The 15,286-nt window shown below is 63.9% G+C and overlaps 1 protein-coding gene across 4 annotated transcripts; it reads left to right on the top strand.

Moving 5' to 3' along the window:
• Nucleotides 1-1,230: 1,230 nt before the first annotated feature.
• On the top strand, nt 1,231-15,053 carry STAP2 (signal transducing adaptor family member 2). 4 transcript variants are annotated; one of them, XM_074978329.1, is made up of 14 exons: nt 1,231-1,418; nt 5,049-5,120; nt 5,673-5,804; nt 5,885-5,959; nt 6,513-6,661; nt 7,058-7,189; nt 7,560-7,629; nt 8,313-8,415; nt 8,886-8,963; nt 9,679-9,819; nt 10,810-10,851; nt 11,943-12,029; nt 12,938-13,045; nt 13,258-15,053. In XM_074978329.1, exons 1-14 carry the CDS (start codon nt 1,311-1,313, stop codon nt 13,314-13,316), a joined length of 1,356 nt encoding a protein of 451 aa, XP_074834430.1. In that variant the 5' UTR covers nt 1,231-1,310; the 3' UTR covers nt 13,317-15,053. The 4 variants fall into 4 exon arrangements, with proteins under 4 accessions (XP_074834430.1, XP_074834433.1, XP_074834431.1 ...); XM_074978332.1 differs by having other exon boundaries at nt 1,235-1,418; nt 5,676-5,804; nt 5,885-5,941; XM_074978330.1 differs by having other exon boundaries at nt 1,235-1,418; nt 5,676-5,804.
• Nucleotides 15,054-15,286: the final 233 nt, after the last annotated feature.

Below are 15,286 nucleotides of genomic sequence, written 5' to 3'. Positions count from 1 at the left end.
TCTAAGGTAACTGGCCTGTTCTCAGCATTGTCTGGCTGTTCCCTTGTGCCCTGCCTCCTCCTGTGTCTACCTGCTGTCTGGGAACTTGAAGTGGAAGCTCCTTGGGGCAGGGACTCTGTTGTGGGTTTGTGCAGTGCCTGGTGCAGGACCGGCCCAAGGTGACCACAGGACAAAGAATAACCCTAAACTTCCCAGTGCTGTCTTGGCAGTTTTTGTGTGCAACTGGAAACCACCAGATTAAAGCCAATTGCCTCCCTAGCGGCAGGTGGCCTGGCTCCAGCCCCCTGGGCATTGTGTGCAAGGTGTTGGTTCAGGCGCCCGATTCCCATCTCAGCAGAGCCGTGCACAGAGGAGCGGGTGGCTGTTCCGGGAAGCGGGGGACTGGTGCCAAAGCACACGCAGGAGAGCAGTAGGGGGGTTGCATTTACCCAGGCTGGGGATATGGGGAGGTGTGTGGGGTTCTGCTTGCCCAGGTGGGTGGGGGGAAACAGGGAAGCTGTGCTCACCCAGGCCTGGGGGCTCTGCTTACCCAGGGGAGGGGAACTGGGGGCACTGTCCTTAGCCAGGTCAGGCGGGGGGGAAGCTGGGGGAGCTGTGTTTACCCGGGGGGGCGGGGCTGTGCTTACCCAAGGGAGGGGAACTGGGGGGGGGCTGGGGGAGCTGTGCTTACCCGGGGGGCGGGGAACTGGGCAGGGGGGCTGGGGGAGCTGTGCTTACCTGGCGGGGCTGGGGCTGTGCTTACCCAGGGGAGGGGAACTGGGGGGGCTGGGGGAGCTGTGCTTACCTGGGGGGGGCGGGGGCTGGGCTTACCCAGGGGAGGGGACCTGGGGGGGGCTGGGGGAGCTGTGCTTACCCAGGGGAGAGGACCGGGGGGGGGTCTGGGGGAGCTGCGCTTACCGGGGGGGGACGGGGGGGCTGCGCTTACCCAGGGGAGGGGACGGGGGGGGGTCTGGGGGAGCTGCGCTTACCGGGGGGGGACGGGGGGGCTGGGGGAGCTGCGCTTACCCAGGGGAGGGGACCGGGGGGGGGCTGGGGGAGCTGCGCTTACCCGGGGGGGCAGGGGCTGTGTTTACCCAGGCGGGGGGGGAAGGGGAGGAGCCCCCCCGCGCCAGCCGCGGGCAGGTGCCAGGCTGGGACCCGCCTGCGCTCCCGGCCGCTCACCTGCGGGAGCCGCGGCCCAATCAGGTGCGCGCTGGGAGGCCCGGCCCGGCCCGCTGCCAACCCCCCGCGCCGCCCGCCTGCTTTTCCGCCCTGCGCTCCCTGCGGCGGGACCTCCTGTCCCGGCCCGGCCCGGCCCGGCCCAGCCCAGCATGGCCCTGCTGCCCCCGCCGCTGCGGGCCGCCAAGGCCAAGCCCCGGCCCAGCCCGCCCGCGCACTACTACGAGGGCTTCCTGGAGAAGAAGGGGCCGCAGGACAAGGTAGGGCCGGGACGGGGCTGGGCTCGGCTGCAGGGGCCACGGCTGAGCCAGGGTCTTGGAGCCGCCGGCCCCGGGCGTCCGGACTCGCCCTGTGTGAGCTGCGCCGGCCGGGCAGGAGGAGAGACGCCAGAACCGCCCCCCAGAGGTGGCCTGATCCAGGCGCTCCAGGGCGATGCAGCAAGTCAGACCCTAAACCAAGTCCCGGTCCTGTGTACCAGGCGGGAAGGGATCTGCCAAGCGCCTCCCCGAAGCTCTGGGCACTCCTGGTGCCAGCGGGGACAAGGCCCCCTGGAGCCACCCGCCAGGGCTGGCTCGAGCTCACCTGCCCGCCTACTCACCCCAGAATAGCTATTGCCCTTGAAATCCACTTCCTGCATTAATCAGAATTAACCTTCAGATGTAGACAAACGGCAGAAGCCAGAGGTTGCTGGCAGCCCCCGTTTTCCGAACAGGCCTTAGTCACAGCCGCTGGCTTTGGGGTGCGACAAATCCCCACTGGCTGATTCGGGCTTGAGCCTGTTTCGAAGGGCTTGTCTGGACAAGGGGGTTGCACTGCTTTCGTCGAAGGGGGCAGGTTTACACGAGGCCCCGAGGAGCGTGCTTCTTACTCCCCTTTTGTTCAAGCCTGTTTCCAAGCGACTTTTGCTAAACCGAATCCACCTGCTGGAACCGGAACTCGGCGCGTCTGCGCAGGCCCAGGTTTAAATTCACCCTTTCCCCTCTCACGCAGGGTGGTGGTGTCAGGGGGCCCCAGGGGGCGGCGGCTGTGTGTGCGCGAGTGTACCGGAGCCCCAGGGGAAAATCGATCCCTGGGGTTGGGATGCGGAAGGGTGTTGGCATCGATATTTCCTCCAGCTCTGATATGGAAATGCTTTATCTGGCCTGCGGTTCCCTGGACTCTCCAGCCTCATAAATAAATAACAACATTAACATGGAGATCTACATCTCCTCAAACTGGGAGGTTGTCCAGTCCAGTCCCTGCCTCCTTGGCAGGACCAAGCACCGACCCCTTTTCTTTTAAATCTCTTTGTCCCAGATCCCTAAATAGCCCCCTTGAGGACTGAACTCGCAACCCTGGATTTACAGGAACAATGCATAAACCACCCAGCTTCCTAGTGTTTACGCTTACTTGTCCCAGACCCTTAAGGGGCCTCCTCAAGGACTGAACTCACAACCCTATCAGGCCAATGCTCGAACCACTGAGCTAGCTTCTCTTGCCACTGCCATATTCCCCTCTTGCTTTCTCTGCCCCACCCCCTGCGCAGTTTGCCTGGGTCACTCTTTTTGGAGGCTGTTGGATGACTTATGGGCCTGACCCTGGAGACGCCGACGGAGGCAAGCGGGCCCTGGGCTGGCACGTTGGCGCTGGTGCCTGAGAGAAGGCGGGTCGGTTTCCAAATGCTGCTGTGCACAAGCTGCCACTGAAACATGGTGGGATGTTTAAACCCCTTTGCCTGGGCTGCATTCGTTAACCCGGCTGCCAGTACCCGCCCCCCCCCCGCCGGCGCTGTCAGGATTGCTGAGTGCGGCTGTTTCTGAGATGCTCTCGATCGCGCCGTAAAGCTGGTGGGAAGGGAGGCGCTCCTCCTGGCAGGACAAGCCACACGCCGTGTGACGGCGGTCAGCTCGCTGGCAGCGGGTACAGGCTTTTTCGCAGGCCGGGCCATCCGCTGGGGATGGCTGAGAAGCTTGGGGGTCTCTCGAGGAGCCTGGTGAATTCTAGACACCCCTTCCAGCCCCTGGATGTGGGACTGAGATACCCAGAGTGGCATTGTCCTGTTGGAGGGGGTGGTGACCCTACAGTGTCACTCAGAGTACATTGCAGTCACTCAGCTCCTTGCCAGCCCTACGACTTGCACCCTGGGACCACCAGCTCTCTCCTGCTGCAGCACGGCACAGGGCAGCCCCTGCCGGGCAGGGGGTTGAGGCTCCGGCACTGGCGTGTGCTCGCAGGACCAGCCGTTCTCCTCTCCTGCAGCACGTCCCTTAAATTGGGTTGTGGCCAGGGCTCCCTTGGGGCGCCTAGCCAGGAACCTGAGCAGGAGAGCTCTGCCATAGGCTCCCTCCACACCCCCAGGCCTCGGGGAGACCCAATTCAGCTGCTTTCGCCTGTATGACGGCTGTAGCTGTTATCTCTCTGCACGCACGTGGGATTGTCTCTGACCCAGCGCAACACACAAAGCCACGGGGGGAGGCGGTCTGGCCGGCCGGCTTCCTCAGCGCTGGCTCTCGGGGCCGGGGGGCAGGTGTGACACAAACCTCAGAGAGGTTTACAAAGATGCAGGGAGATGGGGAACCTAAGGCACAGAGTGGGGAGCTGACTTGCCCAGGGTCAGCCAGTAAGTCAGTGGCAGAGCCAGTGGCAGAGCCAGACTTCCCGATCTATCCCGTAGCTCAGGGTTTTTCTTTCTGAGCCCCACCCACCCCACCCTCCCTGCTGTAAGGACTCCACAGCCCCCCTGTGCCACAATAACAGGGGCAGGGCAGGACGCCGGGCTGGGCTTTGAGCCACAGGGGCTCCCACAATGCTGCATTGCTCAGGTTTTGTCCTCAGCCCTGGGCAGTGGGGCTCAGGGCCCTGGACTTGGGCTCCATGTGCTGCAGCTTCAGCTTCCTGCCCTCAGCCCCAGTGAGTCTAATTCCGGTTTTGCTTTCGGCCCCCCCAAACCCGCCAGTAGCTCCCCTAGCGGAGCCCGGGCCCCTGGTAGAGGAGCTCGGCTCTAGCCTTTAAACCAGGGCTACAAACGCCCAGCAAACACCACTTCCGCTTGCGCCCAGCCACGCCCCAGTGTGGGACGCCCCCATGTACGGCGTCCCTGCTACATCTGGCCATGATCTGTCTGCATTCACGTGTGGTGCTGGCCCTGACATCGGCCTGGCTTTGGCGGGTGGACAGGATCGTGGCCTGTCGGTGCCCCTCTGGGACCGATGGCCCAAGGAGGTGTGATCTCGGCATGCGTGTGCTCGATGGTGCCACGGCCGGGGCTGAATTTGGTGCGATGGTGCCTGGATGGCCAAGGGCCAGTGCCAGTCTGTTGGCAGGGGCTGGCAGCGGGGGCAGAGCCGGCAGATCCTTTATTTTGGGTCACAACACTGGGCTGTTGATGGCAAACAGCGAACAGCAGCTTTCGTTCCTGAGTGCTCCCGACCAGCCCCTGTGGGGCAGCCGCTGGGCTTTGCCCTCCTCCTCGCCCCGGCCGCTGCTTCTGTCGTGGAGCAGGTGGCTGCCCCGGCAGGCCAGGATAGCAATGGCCCTTTTCAGCTCTGCTCCCCTGCGGAGGTAGCAGGCTCACCAGTCTGCACCTGCCCCAGGCAGCAGGAGAATGTGCACGACAGCACATCCCTTAGAGACAGAGCTTCCGGCACGGGGATGTTGAATCTGCAGGGGCCAGCCTGCCAGGAGGGCGTGGGCACAGTCCTTCATAGGCCACCCTCCCTGTCCCCCCAAGGGCTGACGAACATCCCAGGCAGGTTCCTGGCTGAGCCCGCCCATGGCACACATTACCGCCTCCCTTGCTGCAGAGGCTGGGTGTGTTTGTGCCAGTCAGCTGGGCAGTTGCCTCCGATCCCCTCCCCTTGGCTGGCCCCCTCTGCTCCCAGCTCTGACGCGTCTCTGCTCTGCCCTCGCAGGAGTTTAAGAAGTTCTGGACCGGCCTGCAGGGACTCGCGCTGTATTTCTACAACACGAGCCGAGACGTGCAGGTATGTGGGAGCTGCCCTGGGGAGGAGCCCCCATGTGGCACTCCCTGCCACGCCTGGCAAGGCCTTGGGGGGTGGGAGGAAGGGCTCTGTCTCCTCAGGAGCTGATCCTGGCGGGTGCCCAGCCCCTGGGAGCTGAGGATGCTCAGCCACTCTGTGGGTCAGGTCCTCCTGGTGGCCACCAGCTCTAGCCAGGGACGTCCCTTGCAGGGCGGCTTCGCTTTCTGGGTGTCTGGTGCACTGACCTCGATTCCTCTGACCTGGAAAATAGTCCCCGCCTGCCCCCTCTCCTCTGTTGGCTCTCTTGGCCCCCTCGGCCGTGGGCCCCATTGGTGCTCACAGACCGGGTGGGTTTGCTGACCTTGCTCCTGCCAGCCAGGCATCTCAGCAAGGCTGGATCTGGACCCGGACCCATGGGGTCCTTTTCTTCACAGCGCAGAGCCAGGGGCAGGGAGCCAGCCAGGGCCCTAGAGGGGACCTCCCTGCCCTGGGCTGTGAGCCGCAGGAGTGGGGCTGGCTGGCCCCCCCCGACCCACAGCTCTGTGCTTTGCCCAGCAGCACATGGAGAAGATCGACCTGGATACCTTTGTGGCCCTGTGCGACAGCCCCCAGCAGAGCGGCCCCCGGGGCAGTGACGATGAGGTGGGGCTCAGCCTGAGGCTGCGGGGGCAAGAAGTGAAGTTAAAGGTGCGTTTGCCCTCTGGGGCCCGGCCGCCCCCCATCCCCCCAGCTGGATTTTACCCCAGTGACGTGTGTTTCCCTTGCAGGCCGAGAGCCTGGAGGCTCGGGAGATGTGGAAAGGGTTCATCCTCACCGTGGTGGAGGTAGCGTGCCCGGCTGGGGTTAGCATGGGCCTTCCTCCCTTCAGCCCCCCCGGGCCCCACCTTTGAATCCTCACACTCCCCGCTCCCCAAGTGGGCTTGCTCCCGCCCTGCCTGCTTCTGTCCCAGCCTGCCTAGCTCACGTGCTCCCCCACTCTGGAGATCTCGCCTGTGACTCTGCCCTTCCCTCGCCTCTCCCCCAGCTACCCTGGCAGTGAGCGCTCCTGCCAGGAATGAGGGACCCTCCAGTCCTTCTTCCGCCTGGAGTCTGTGCTTTTCACTAGCCTGGTCAGGGCAGGTCCCCCCCCACCCCCCGGGTGCTCAGATTCCACCCTGGGCTCAGCTCCCAGCCCTTTGAGGCTCCCTCCCGTCAGCATCCAGGGAGCTCTGGAGCCATGCGGGGCTGGTGGAGCATGAGCCATGCTAGCACCTCCTGCTGGCTGATCCATGGGTGCGCAACCTCCTGGGCTGGCGGGGAGGAGCCCTGTGGTGGAGAGGAGACGACGGGAGCCCCATCTGGTCTGGCGGCTGCAGAGCGCCCGTGGGAGTCAGCGTGTCGGCCTTGTCCCTGCAGATGAAGGTCCCCTCCAACCTGACCTTGCTGCCCGGCCACATCTACATGATGTCTGAAGCTCTGGCCAAAGAGCAGGAGCGACGGGCCCAGCTGAGCCAGCGCTTCCCTGCCAGCTCCCTCGACTATGACTTGGTGGAGGAGCCGCCAGAGTGAGTGGGTCCTGGGCTGGGGCAGAGCTCGGCGCCAGGATGTGCGGGTGGCTGCCTGGTGGAAGGCAGAGGAGCTGAGGTACCCGTCTCCAGCTGGCTGGTCTGGCACCCTGCTCCCCCCGCTGCAGGGCTGGCCAGTCTGGAGCCCCCCGCCCTCAGGTGCATCGCTGGCCCATCGGTACTGGTATTCCCGGCCGTGCTCGGGGCAGGAGAGACGCCTGTTACGTGAGCAGCAGGGCCGGGGACTTGGCCGGCTTGTGGCTAATGGTCTGTTGCCGGTGTCAGAGCTGCAACAGCTCAGAGGTTTCTGGGGCTCTGGGGGGTTCGAGAGTCCCAGGTCACGCCGGGAGGGCCCCGCATGTTGACTGCCTCTGTCCTCTCACCTGCCTTTCCCAGCTGCTTTTTCAAGGTCTCCAGGACAGAGGCCCAGGTCCTGCTGGAGAGGAACCCGGACTGCGGCAACATGCTGCTGCGCCCAGGGAGTGACGGGAAGGGCATCTCGGTGACCACCCGGCAGATGCTGAATGGGTGAGAAGCGGGGGCTTGCGGCTGCCCTCTGTGGGGCTGGCCCCAAGGCTGGTAGGGGGCAGGCCTGAGGCCAGTGTGTGGGGGTGAAGCACATGGGGCTGGCAGTGTGAATCCAGGCTCTGGCGTGGGCTGGGGATCCTAGTGCGCACAGGTCTGGGCATGTGAATCCTGGCGTTAGTGTGGGTGGGTGGAGGGGGCCCCAGTGCACCTGGGGCTGGGAGTGTGACTCCAGGCTCTAGTGCAAGGTGGGGATCCTCGTGCACTCACACCGAGGAGTGCGAAATCTGGCACTAGTGTCAAGAGAGACCTCAGTGCACAGCCCAGCCCTTGTGATCGCAGCCCTTGGTGCAATCTCCCCATTCTCTTGCAGCACGGCAGTGGTGAAGCACTACAAAGTGAGCCGCCTGGGCCAGCAATATGTCATTGACGTCGAGCAGCCGGTGAGTGGGCCTGTCCTGCGTCCCCACCTTAGGCCGAGCCTGGGCCCTGGCCCTGGCCCGGGCCCCAGGGAGACTGAACAACTGGTGGAAGCACAGCCACCGACGTGGCAGCAGCCATAGAAGCCAGACCTTGATCACTTATGCTACAGGAGAATCTCTATAAGCTCTATAGGGCCTAGGACACACATACAGCTGGAGAGACCTGGGCAGCAGTGCCCAGCTGTGCTCCCCTATTCATTCCTGTAACGTGAACCCATGGAACTCCCTGATGCAGGGTAATAATGCGGCATCTAGATCCCTCAAAGCCACAGGGATAGGAATCAGCCTAACCTTGGCCAGTTAGGATAACAGTGCCGGGGCTGGCAACCTGCAGGGCAAGCGCTGGCTGCCAGCTGGGGGTCAGGAAGGAATACCTCCCCCCATGGGGTGATTGCACACGGAAGGGTGTTGTGGGGGCTTTACTTGTCATTGGCTGGAGCAACCCAGATGCTCCGGTCCTCTCCGGTGCGCCAGGGTCTGTCTGAGGCTGGGGAATGACTGTCTTTGCCTCCTTGGGCAGTCGCTGGGGATGTCAGTTGGGAGCACAGAGCCCTGCAGGCCAGGAGCAGGTCCCCAAGGGCGTGTACAAAGCTAGCAGGGCCCGAGGGTGGCCGAGAGCTGAGGCTGACCTGGTCTCCCCACAGCACTACTGCTCCTCCCTGGCCGAGGTGGTGGAATACTTCGTCTCCAACACCAAGAAGACCCTGGTGCCCTTACACCTGGATGAGGACTATGCAGAGAAGTTAGGTGGGTTCCCTCCTCTTGTGAGCTCCAGGCGCACGGGGGCTGGGGTTGTGCATGCCCAGGTGGTGAACTCGGGGGGCACTGCTGTGGGGGCGTGCCAGGGGTCAGTAGAGGATGGGCACCTGACCTGAGCGTGAGCCACACAGCATGGGGGGTGGAGAAGGAGGCGGATGCATCAGGTGCCCGAGGGGGCAGGGTGGGCCGTGTGGGTCGTGGAGAGGGTGCACAGACTGCAGGGGGGAGGACTCAGGGTGCCAGGCAGGTTGAGTGCGAGGTGGGGATGCCTGCAGGTGGCTGGCCCTGCTCGGCCCCCTGCCCAGAACTGGTGCCCTCCCTGAGGTCTGAACCCTTCCCCCACCCGTCACCTCTCCATCCAGTTCCTTCTGCCCCACCGTCCAGGGCTCCCCTCCCAGCCCCGGGCTCCCCAGTCCCTTCCCAGCCGCTGACCCCTCTCTTTCTGGTCTGTTTTGCAGAGTTTGTGGAAACCGACAGGGAGAATGGAGAGAACGTCTGGGGGGCATCCCGGCCCCCCTGCCCCAAGCCCCCCAAAGGTGAATGTGCCCAGCCTGCTGCTGGTGTCTGATGCTGGCTGCAGCTCAGGGACCTGGCTCCTTCTTCATGGCTTGATGGCCCCGAGCCCTGGGGGAATGTGCATGCAGGGCCCCACAGACCTGCCATGGCCTGGCGCCAGCAGGGTACGGGCACTCCAGAGCAGACATGAGGCAACCAGGCCTGGTTAGCCCCAGTGGGACCTCCAGTGCTGTGAGCTTCCCCCAGAGCAGTGCCCTTCCTCTACCAGTGGGGCCTCCAGTGCTGTGAGATTCCCCCCTCAGCAGTGCCCTGCCCCTGCCAGTGGGGCCTCCAGTGCTGTGAGCTTCCCCCCTCAGCAGTGCCCTGCCCCCTGCCAGTGGGGCCTCCAGTGCTGTGAGCTTCCCCCCTCAGCAGTGCCCTGCCCCCTGCCAGCAGAGCCTCCAGTGCTGTGAGCTTCCCCCAGAGCAGTGCCCTGCCCCTGCCAGGGGCCCCAGCGTTGTGAGCTTCCCCACAGCCGTGCTCTTGTGCCTTGTGGCACCATTTTAATGGTGCGTTGACATGTCTGCGGTGCTCCTCACGCTGGTTCTTACATCCCCTGGGATTCGTCCCCCCAGCCCTGGCTGAGTCAGGATGCTCTGGCCTGGGCAGCTCATTCAGAGCCCTGTGTTTTGGGGTCTGTACTTCCCCGCTGTGTACCCTGCCCCTCACCTCACCCTACACGCCTCTGGTTCCCAGCCAGTGCCAAGGGGGACGGGACGGTTCCCCCGGCCTTCAGAAGCTCTCCGGTGAAACTTCCTCTCCCTCCGCCCGTGTCCAAGGAGGAGGAGGAGGAGGAGGAGGAGGAGGAAGGAGATCAGACCTACGTGAATGACAATGGTGAGTCTGCCCCTCGTTGGGGCCGAGCCTTGCGCTGGCACAGCTGGCAGGGCTTGTGCTCTCCCTGCAGGCGGGTGAATAAAAGAACATTGGTGTCATTGCTGCTGCCTGGGCCTTCTCAGGGCTGAATCTCTGGTGCCCTCGAAGAGGGACAGGCAGGTGCCCGGGGCAGGCGTGGGCCCTGCTGCCAGTGTTCCTGCTAAGCCGAGGGCTTGGGCACCACCCAGGGGAGATTCAGGTGCTGCCCAGCTGGTTAGCAGAGCACCCACCGCTGGCAGCGGGTGCTTTTTGTGGGTGGTGCGCATCCTCACATGCCTTGGTGCACAGAAAAAAATTATTCTGCCTGTGGATGGCAAACACTAAAGGGACCCCTGCCTGGCTCTGGGGAAAAATGTCCCGTGGAAACCCCAGTCTGCCAGCCCAGCACAGACTCCCCACCACCCACCCCGCCCTCCCCTTAGAATCATAGAATGCTCGGGCTGGAAGGGACCTCAGGAGGTCATCTGATCCAGCCCCTGCCCAAAGCAGGATCAACCCCAACTAAGTCATCCCAGCCAGGGCTTTGTCAAGCCGGGACCCCAAAACCTCCAGGGATGGAGATTCCACCACCTCTCTAGGCAACACATTCCAGTGCTTCACCACCTCCTGGGGAAAGAGTTTTTCCTAATATCCAACCTACTTCTCCCCCTCTTCAACTTCAGACCATTACCCCTTGTTCTGTCATCTGTCACCACTGAGAACAGCCTCTCTCCATCCCCTTTAGCACCCCCCTTGAGGAAGTTGAAGGCTGCTATTAAATCACCCCTCAGTCTTCTCTTCTGTAAACTAAACAAGCCCAAATCCCTCAGCCTCTCCGCGTAGGTCATGTCTCCAACCCCTTAATCGTTGTTGTTGTCCTTTGCTGAACCTTCTCCAGCACATCCACATCCTTTCAATACTGGGGGGGCCCAAAACCGGACTCCCCTTCTCTCATGCTCTTGTGTTTTCCAGATGTGGCGGCCATCGCGGGAACGAAGCCAAAGCCAGCTCGCTGTGAGTGCGCAGGCTGTGATGGGAGACCCTTTGAATGGGGCCTGTGTCCACTACGAGAGGCTGCACCGGGCCCTGCCCCTCTCATCGCACACCTGGGCTTCGCACTCCCCTTTTCCCACCACCACCCTCAGGACAGGAAGATGCTCTGGCGGCCCTTGGGCCATGCACAGAACTGGGGATACAGGGGGAAGGTGCCGCACGCGCTGGGAGCCCAGAGGAGGCCAGTGCAGGCGGTCGCCTGGGGGACTCCTGTCCACCCGCCCAGGTTGCCAGTGTAAGGTGGATTGTGTCTGGCGCTCCCAAGGCTGCGGGTCTGGGAGATCTACCCCCCGCCTCACGGCTGGCTGGTGACGTGGGGGATCCCTGTGAAAAGGGAGGAGGAGGGAGAGGTGACAGGCCCAGCAGAGGCAGCCTGGCTCCAGCAGGCCCTTGGAATGTGAGTAGGACTGGGAGCCAGGCCTAGTGGGCGGAGCAGGCGCAGGGCTCTCTGCAGGGAGCAGAGGCGGGAGACGGGCTGAAGGGCAGATCCGGAGTCGGAGAGCAGGAGTCAGGCCTCTGGGCGGCGCTGGGGAAAGGCAGGAGCTGGAGTCCGAGCCGGGAGGAGCGTGCGGCTGGCGGCAGTGGTGACTGGGCTCGTGTGCCTGGACCGGTCGGGGGTTCTGGGCTGCTGCCGGTCGAGCTTTGCATGGCCGGGTCCTCGTCCCCCGGGGTTTGGAGCGCGTGGGCAGCAGCGCGGAGCCGGGTTCTTACCCGGAGGGAGGGAGGGAGGGAGGCGGGTGGCACGCGGCAGCCCGGCTGGGGTTGGACAGGGGCAGAGATGCTACGGGGGGGGGGCCCTGGCTAGGAAACTCCACCCCAGCCACGGAGGCCCAGAGCCTCTCAGGCCCCGAGGCGCCGGTGAGGTAAGTTGCTGGTTGGGGTTGGCAGCCGAGGGCCTGGGAAGGGCCCAGGTCAGGGGCTGGGGGGCGGACTGGGGGCAGCTCAGGCTGAGGCTGGCTCGGTGCTCCTTGGCCCCCTCTCTCCAGGTTCCCCGTTGGGCGGCAGGGACCAGCTCGGGGGGCTGGGGCTGAGTGTCTCCCCTTCGTTTCCAGCCACGGTGGGCGCTGTGAAGGTGATGTGGGCAGCGGGCAAAGAGCTCAAGGGGTCGCCCGGACCAACCGGCAAGACAGACAAACCAGGTACTGGCTGATTCGGTGCCCTGGCAACACCCCCCCCCCCCACCACACCTGGGCGCTCTGGTCTCCACCACCCTGCCCCCGCGCTCTGACCGCCCTGTCTCATCGCGCTTGCTGGAGCTCAGCCACGGAGGAGGCAGGCGAGGGCCTGGCGAGCGCCTGCTCTCAGGGGCAGTGGGGGTGCAGCATCCAACAGTTGCTCGGGCTGGGAGTTGGTCAAACCCTGGCAGCCATTTATCTGGCCCCCACAGGAGCAGAGCGCGCCCAAGGGGCCAGCTGTCCCTCCCGAGTGGCCGGCTGTCCCATCCCAGTGGCTGCCTGTGGGGCTGTCTGTCCTGCCCGTGGGGCTGCCTGTGGGGCCTCCTGTCCCATCCCAGGGGCTAAGCAACACTGAGCCCAGCTGACCCCATTGCAAAGCGTTTCTGCCGCCATTCCTCTGCCCCCTTTGGCTAAAAGCAGCAGGGGGCCAAGAGAGGCCTGCACAGAGCTGGGCTGGGGGGATGTGCCCTAGCTGGGGTGGAGATAAAGGGGGAGCTCTCCTGAGTCCCCAGGGTGTGCTCACTTGACTCTGCTGGCTGGGGACCCTGGCATCCGGGAGCGCCGTGCAATTTGGCTGGCGCTCTTCAAACACACACCTTACCCATGCTGCTGGAGATAATCCTCCAGCACGTTCTGTCTGCGGAGCCTCGGTGCCACCAGCTTCATTGCATGGGGGGAAACTGAGGCACAGAAAAGGGCAGTGACTAGCCTGGGGCGTCAGGAGTAGCCCCTAGGTTGTGCCCTGCAGGGTTCCCTGACAGCCACCCCTGCAAGCACACCTGGCCGCAGAGGGATCTCCGGATGGGAGGCGGGACAGGAGACGATGTGGGCTCCCAGCCCCTGATGGCCGGCTCTGCTTTCTCTGTGCCCAGTGGCTACAGGCCCGTGTCAGAGGATATCCAGTAGTGTCTCCAGCCTCCGGAAGGATGGCAGCAGCGCGCCCCGCCTGGCCGCGTCGTGGGCTGGAGACCTCCCCACAAGTAAGGGGCTCCTGGCGCGAGAGCTGGGGCTGCCGGTGGCTGTCCTGTGCCTGAGTGGCCTGAACAGGGGTCAGGAAGCCTGGACTCCTGGGTTGTGGTCCCAGCTGTGGTGGGCATTGTTGGGGAGGGGTTACAGCTGACGTCTGCATGTCAGGTCCCCTGGGCTCCAGTCAGCCCCCGGAGCTGCACAGCTGCCTGCTCTTTCCCCACAGACGTCACCGAGGAGCTGGCGAGGAAGCTCCAGGAGCGAAGGGCCACCCTTGAGGACTGACCCTGGCCCTGCATGGACGGCTGGGCAGGCGGACGTGCGAGGAGGCTCCAGTTGGGAGGGAACACAGGATTTCAGACCTCCCAGGGACCAACCCTCCACCCCGCCAGCTCTCTGGCCCTTTCCCAGCACGGGGTTAGTTGGGCTCCTAGCAGCTTCTGCCTGGCCCTGAGCAGCTCCCCCGGAGAACCTCCGAACTCTTCGCAGTGATTTCTAGGAGCAAAGCCATTGCTGGGTGTGCTACGGCCGGCCAAGGCTGCCACCTTGCACCCTGGCTGTCCCCCTTCCCTGGCGGTGAGTGGCTGCCCCTTAGCCTGGGGGGTTTGCCCTGTGGGTGCCACAAGCCTGGACAAGCAACAGGTGCCAAAGGGAGGAAAAGATGCCCCATGGATGGACCTGGGCGCCCTGACTACCAGAGAGGACGCTAAGTCAGATCCCGGCAGGTCTGCATGCCATGAGCTCTCCGGGCTGTCCTCGAGGGCAGGAATGGGCTGTGTTGACAGCTGTGCCTCTGGGACACCCCTGGGCTGGAAAGGGGTGGCGGGTGGCTGCAGCTCAGGACACGGGGTCACGGGCTGCCCTACGCCTGGGGCCCAGCGTTTGTCCGGTGGGTTAGAAGCAGGGGCGTGGAACATTCTACTGGGCCCTGACTGCAGCCCCCGGACTCCTGGGTGCTCCTTGTCCCTCCACGGCATAACAGATCAGAACCGCTGCACTGGGTGGGACCAACAGGCCGTCTAGCCCAGGACCCTGCCCTCTGCCAGGGCTGCGTGCCCCCTGCCAGGGCTGCGTGCCCCAGCCCCGGGGAGCAGAACAGGGCTGTTATTGAGCCCCCAGCTGCCCAGAGCTTGAGGTTCCACCCCTGCTTGTCTGGGCTAATCCCCTTTGCTGGGCTGACCTACCTGATTCTGGCCTTCGTCACCTCCGCGGGCAGGGGAGTCGCAGGGGCAGACTGTGCACAGTGGGAAGGAATATTTCCGGGGGTTCGTTTTAAACCTGCTGCCTGCTAATTCCATTGGGGGATCCCGGTTCTTGTGTCCTGGGGAAGGGTTAAGAGCTCTTCCTTCTATCCCAGCCCTTCCTGGCTCTTTCCAGCTAGGAAAAGTCCCTCTGGGCGACTTCTCCTCCCGCAGAGCCGCCCCATCTCCTGCTCTTTTCCGTCACCTTCTCTGTCCCTCTGCCCATTCCACGGGCGAGCGGGAAACCAGAGCTGCAGGCGGTGGCCCAGGTGTGGCCCTACCCTGGCTGAAGAAAGTGGCATTAAGTTTTCTGTCTTCTGAGTGGCCCCTTTCCTAACGGTTCCTGACAGCGGTGGCTTTGGGGCCGTGAGCAGCTGCTTTCAGACTGGGACCCACAACAGCCTCAGAAGCGAGCGCTTTCTGGAGGGGTAACAGCTAATTTAGCTCCTTAATTCTCCTCAGCAGCTGCCCCCAGGCTGCCACCCCTCCCTGGCAGGCGGGATCCTTCATTCCTCTCACTGGGAATGGGTTAAACTCCGTATTAAGCCTCAGCCATGAATTGGTCCCTCTCCCAGGCGGGGCCCCGCTGCCCTTCTTGCTGCTCTGCAAGGAGCCTCCTGTCCCTGCCTATCCCAGGCGGCCTAGAGCCTGGAATCAACGTGCTGTATGCTGGCTAAGGACGGGCTGGGGCAGGGGCTCCCCGGCTGTATAGAGGCCTGAGCTTTGGAATGGATTTGTACAAGGTGCTTGTTACCCATGTTGCTAATAAAACTGGCTGTTTTCCTTCTGCCTCGCCTCCCCCGTGCTAGCCCCAGCCACCTGCATCAGAGAGAGGATGGGGTACAGGGGGCAGAGCCCAGGGTAGGGGGTCAAGACGCCAGGCTTTAAGCTTGGGCTCTGCCACTGCCAGGCTGGGTGACCTTGGGTGAGTCACTGGGGAGGCCAAGCATGCCCAGTAGTGTTCAGTGCCCAGCTTGAGACAGCTTAGGCCTGGTTTTCAGGGGGCCGAGAGCC

Source organism: Carettochelys insculpta, chromosome 27, assembly GCF_033958435.1.
Source record: "Carettochelys insculpta isolate YL-2023 chromosome 27, ASM3395843v1, whole genome shotgun sequence".
Taxonomy (NCBI): Eukaryota; Metazoa; Chordata; order Testudines; family Carettochelyidae; genus Carettochelys; species Carettochelys insculpta.
Note: the sequence above shows the minus strand (reverse complement) of the source record. Positions and strands in the feature narration are given on the sequence as shown.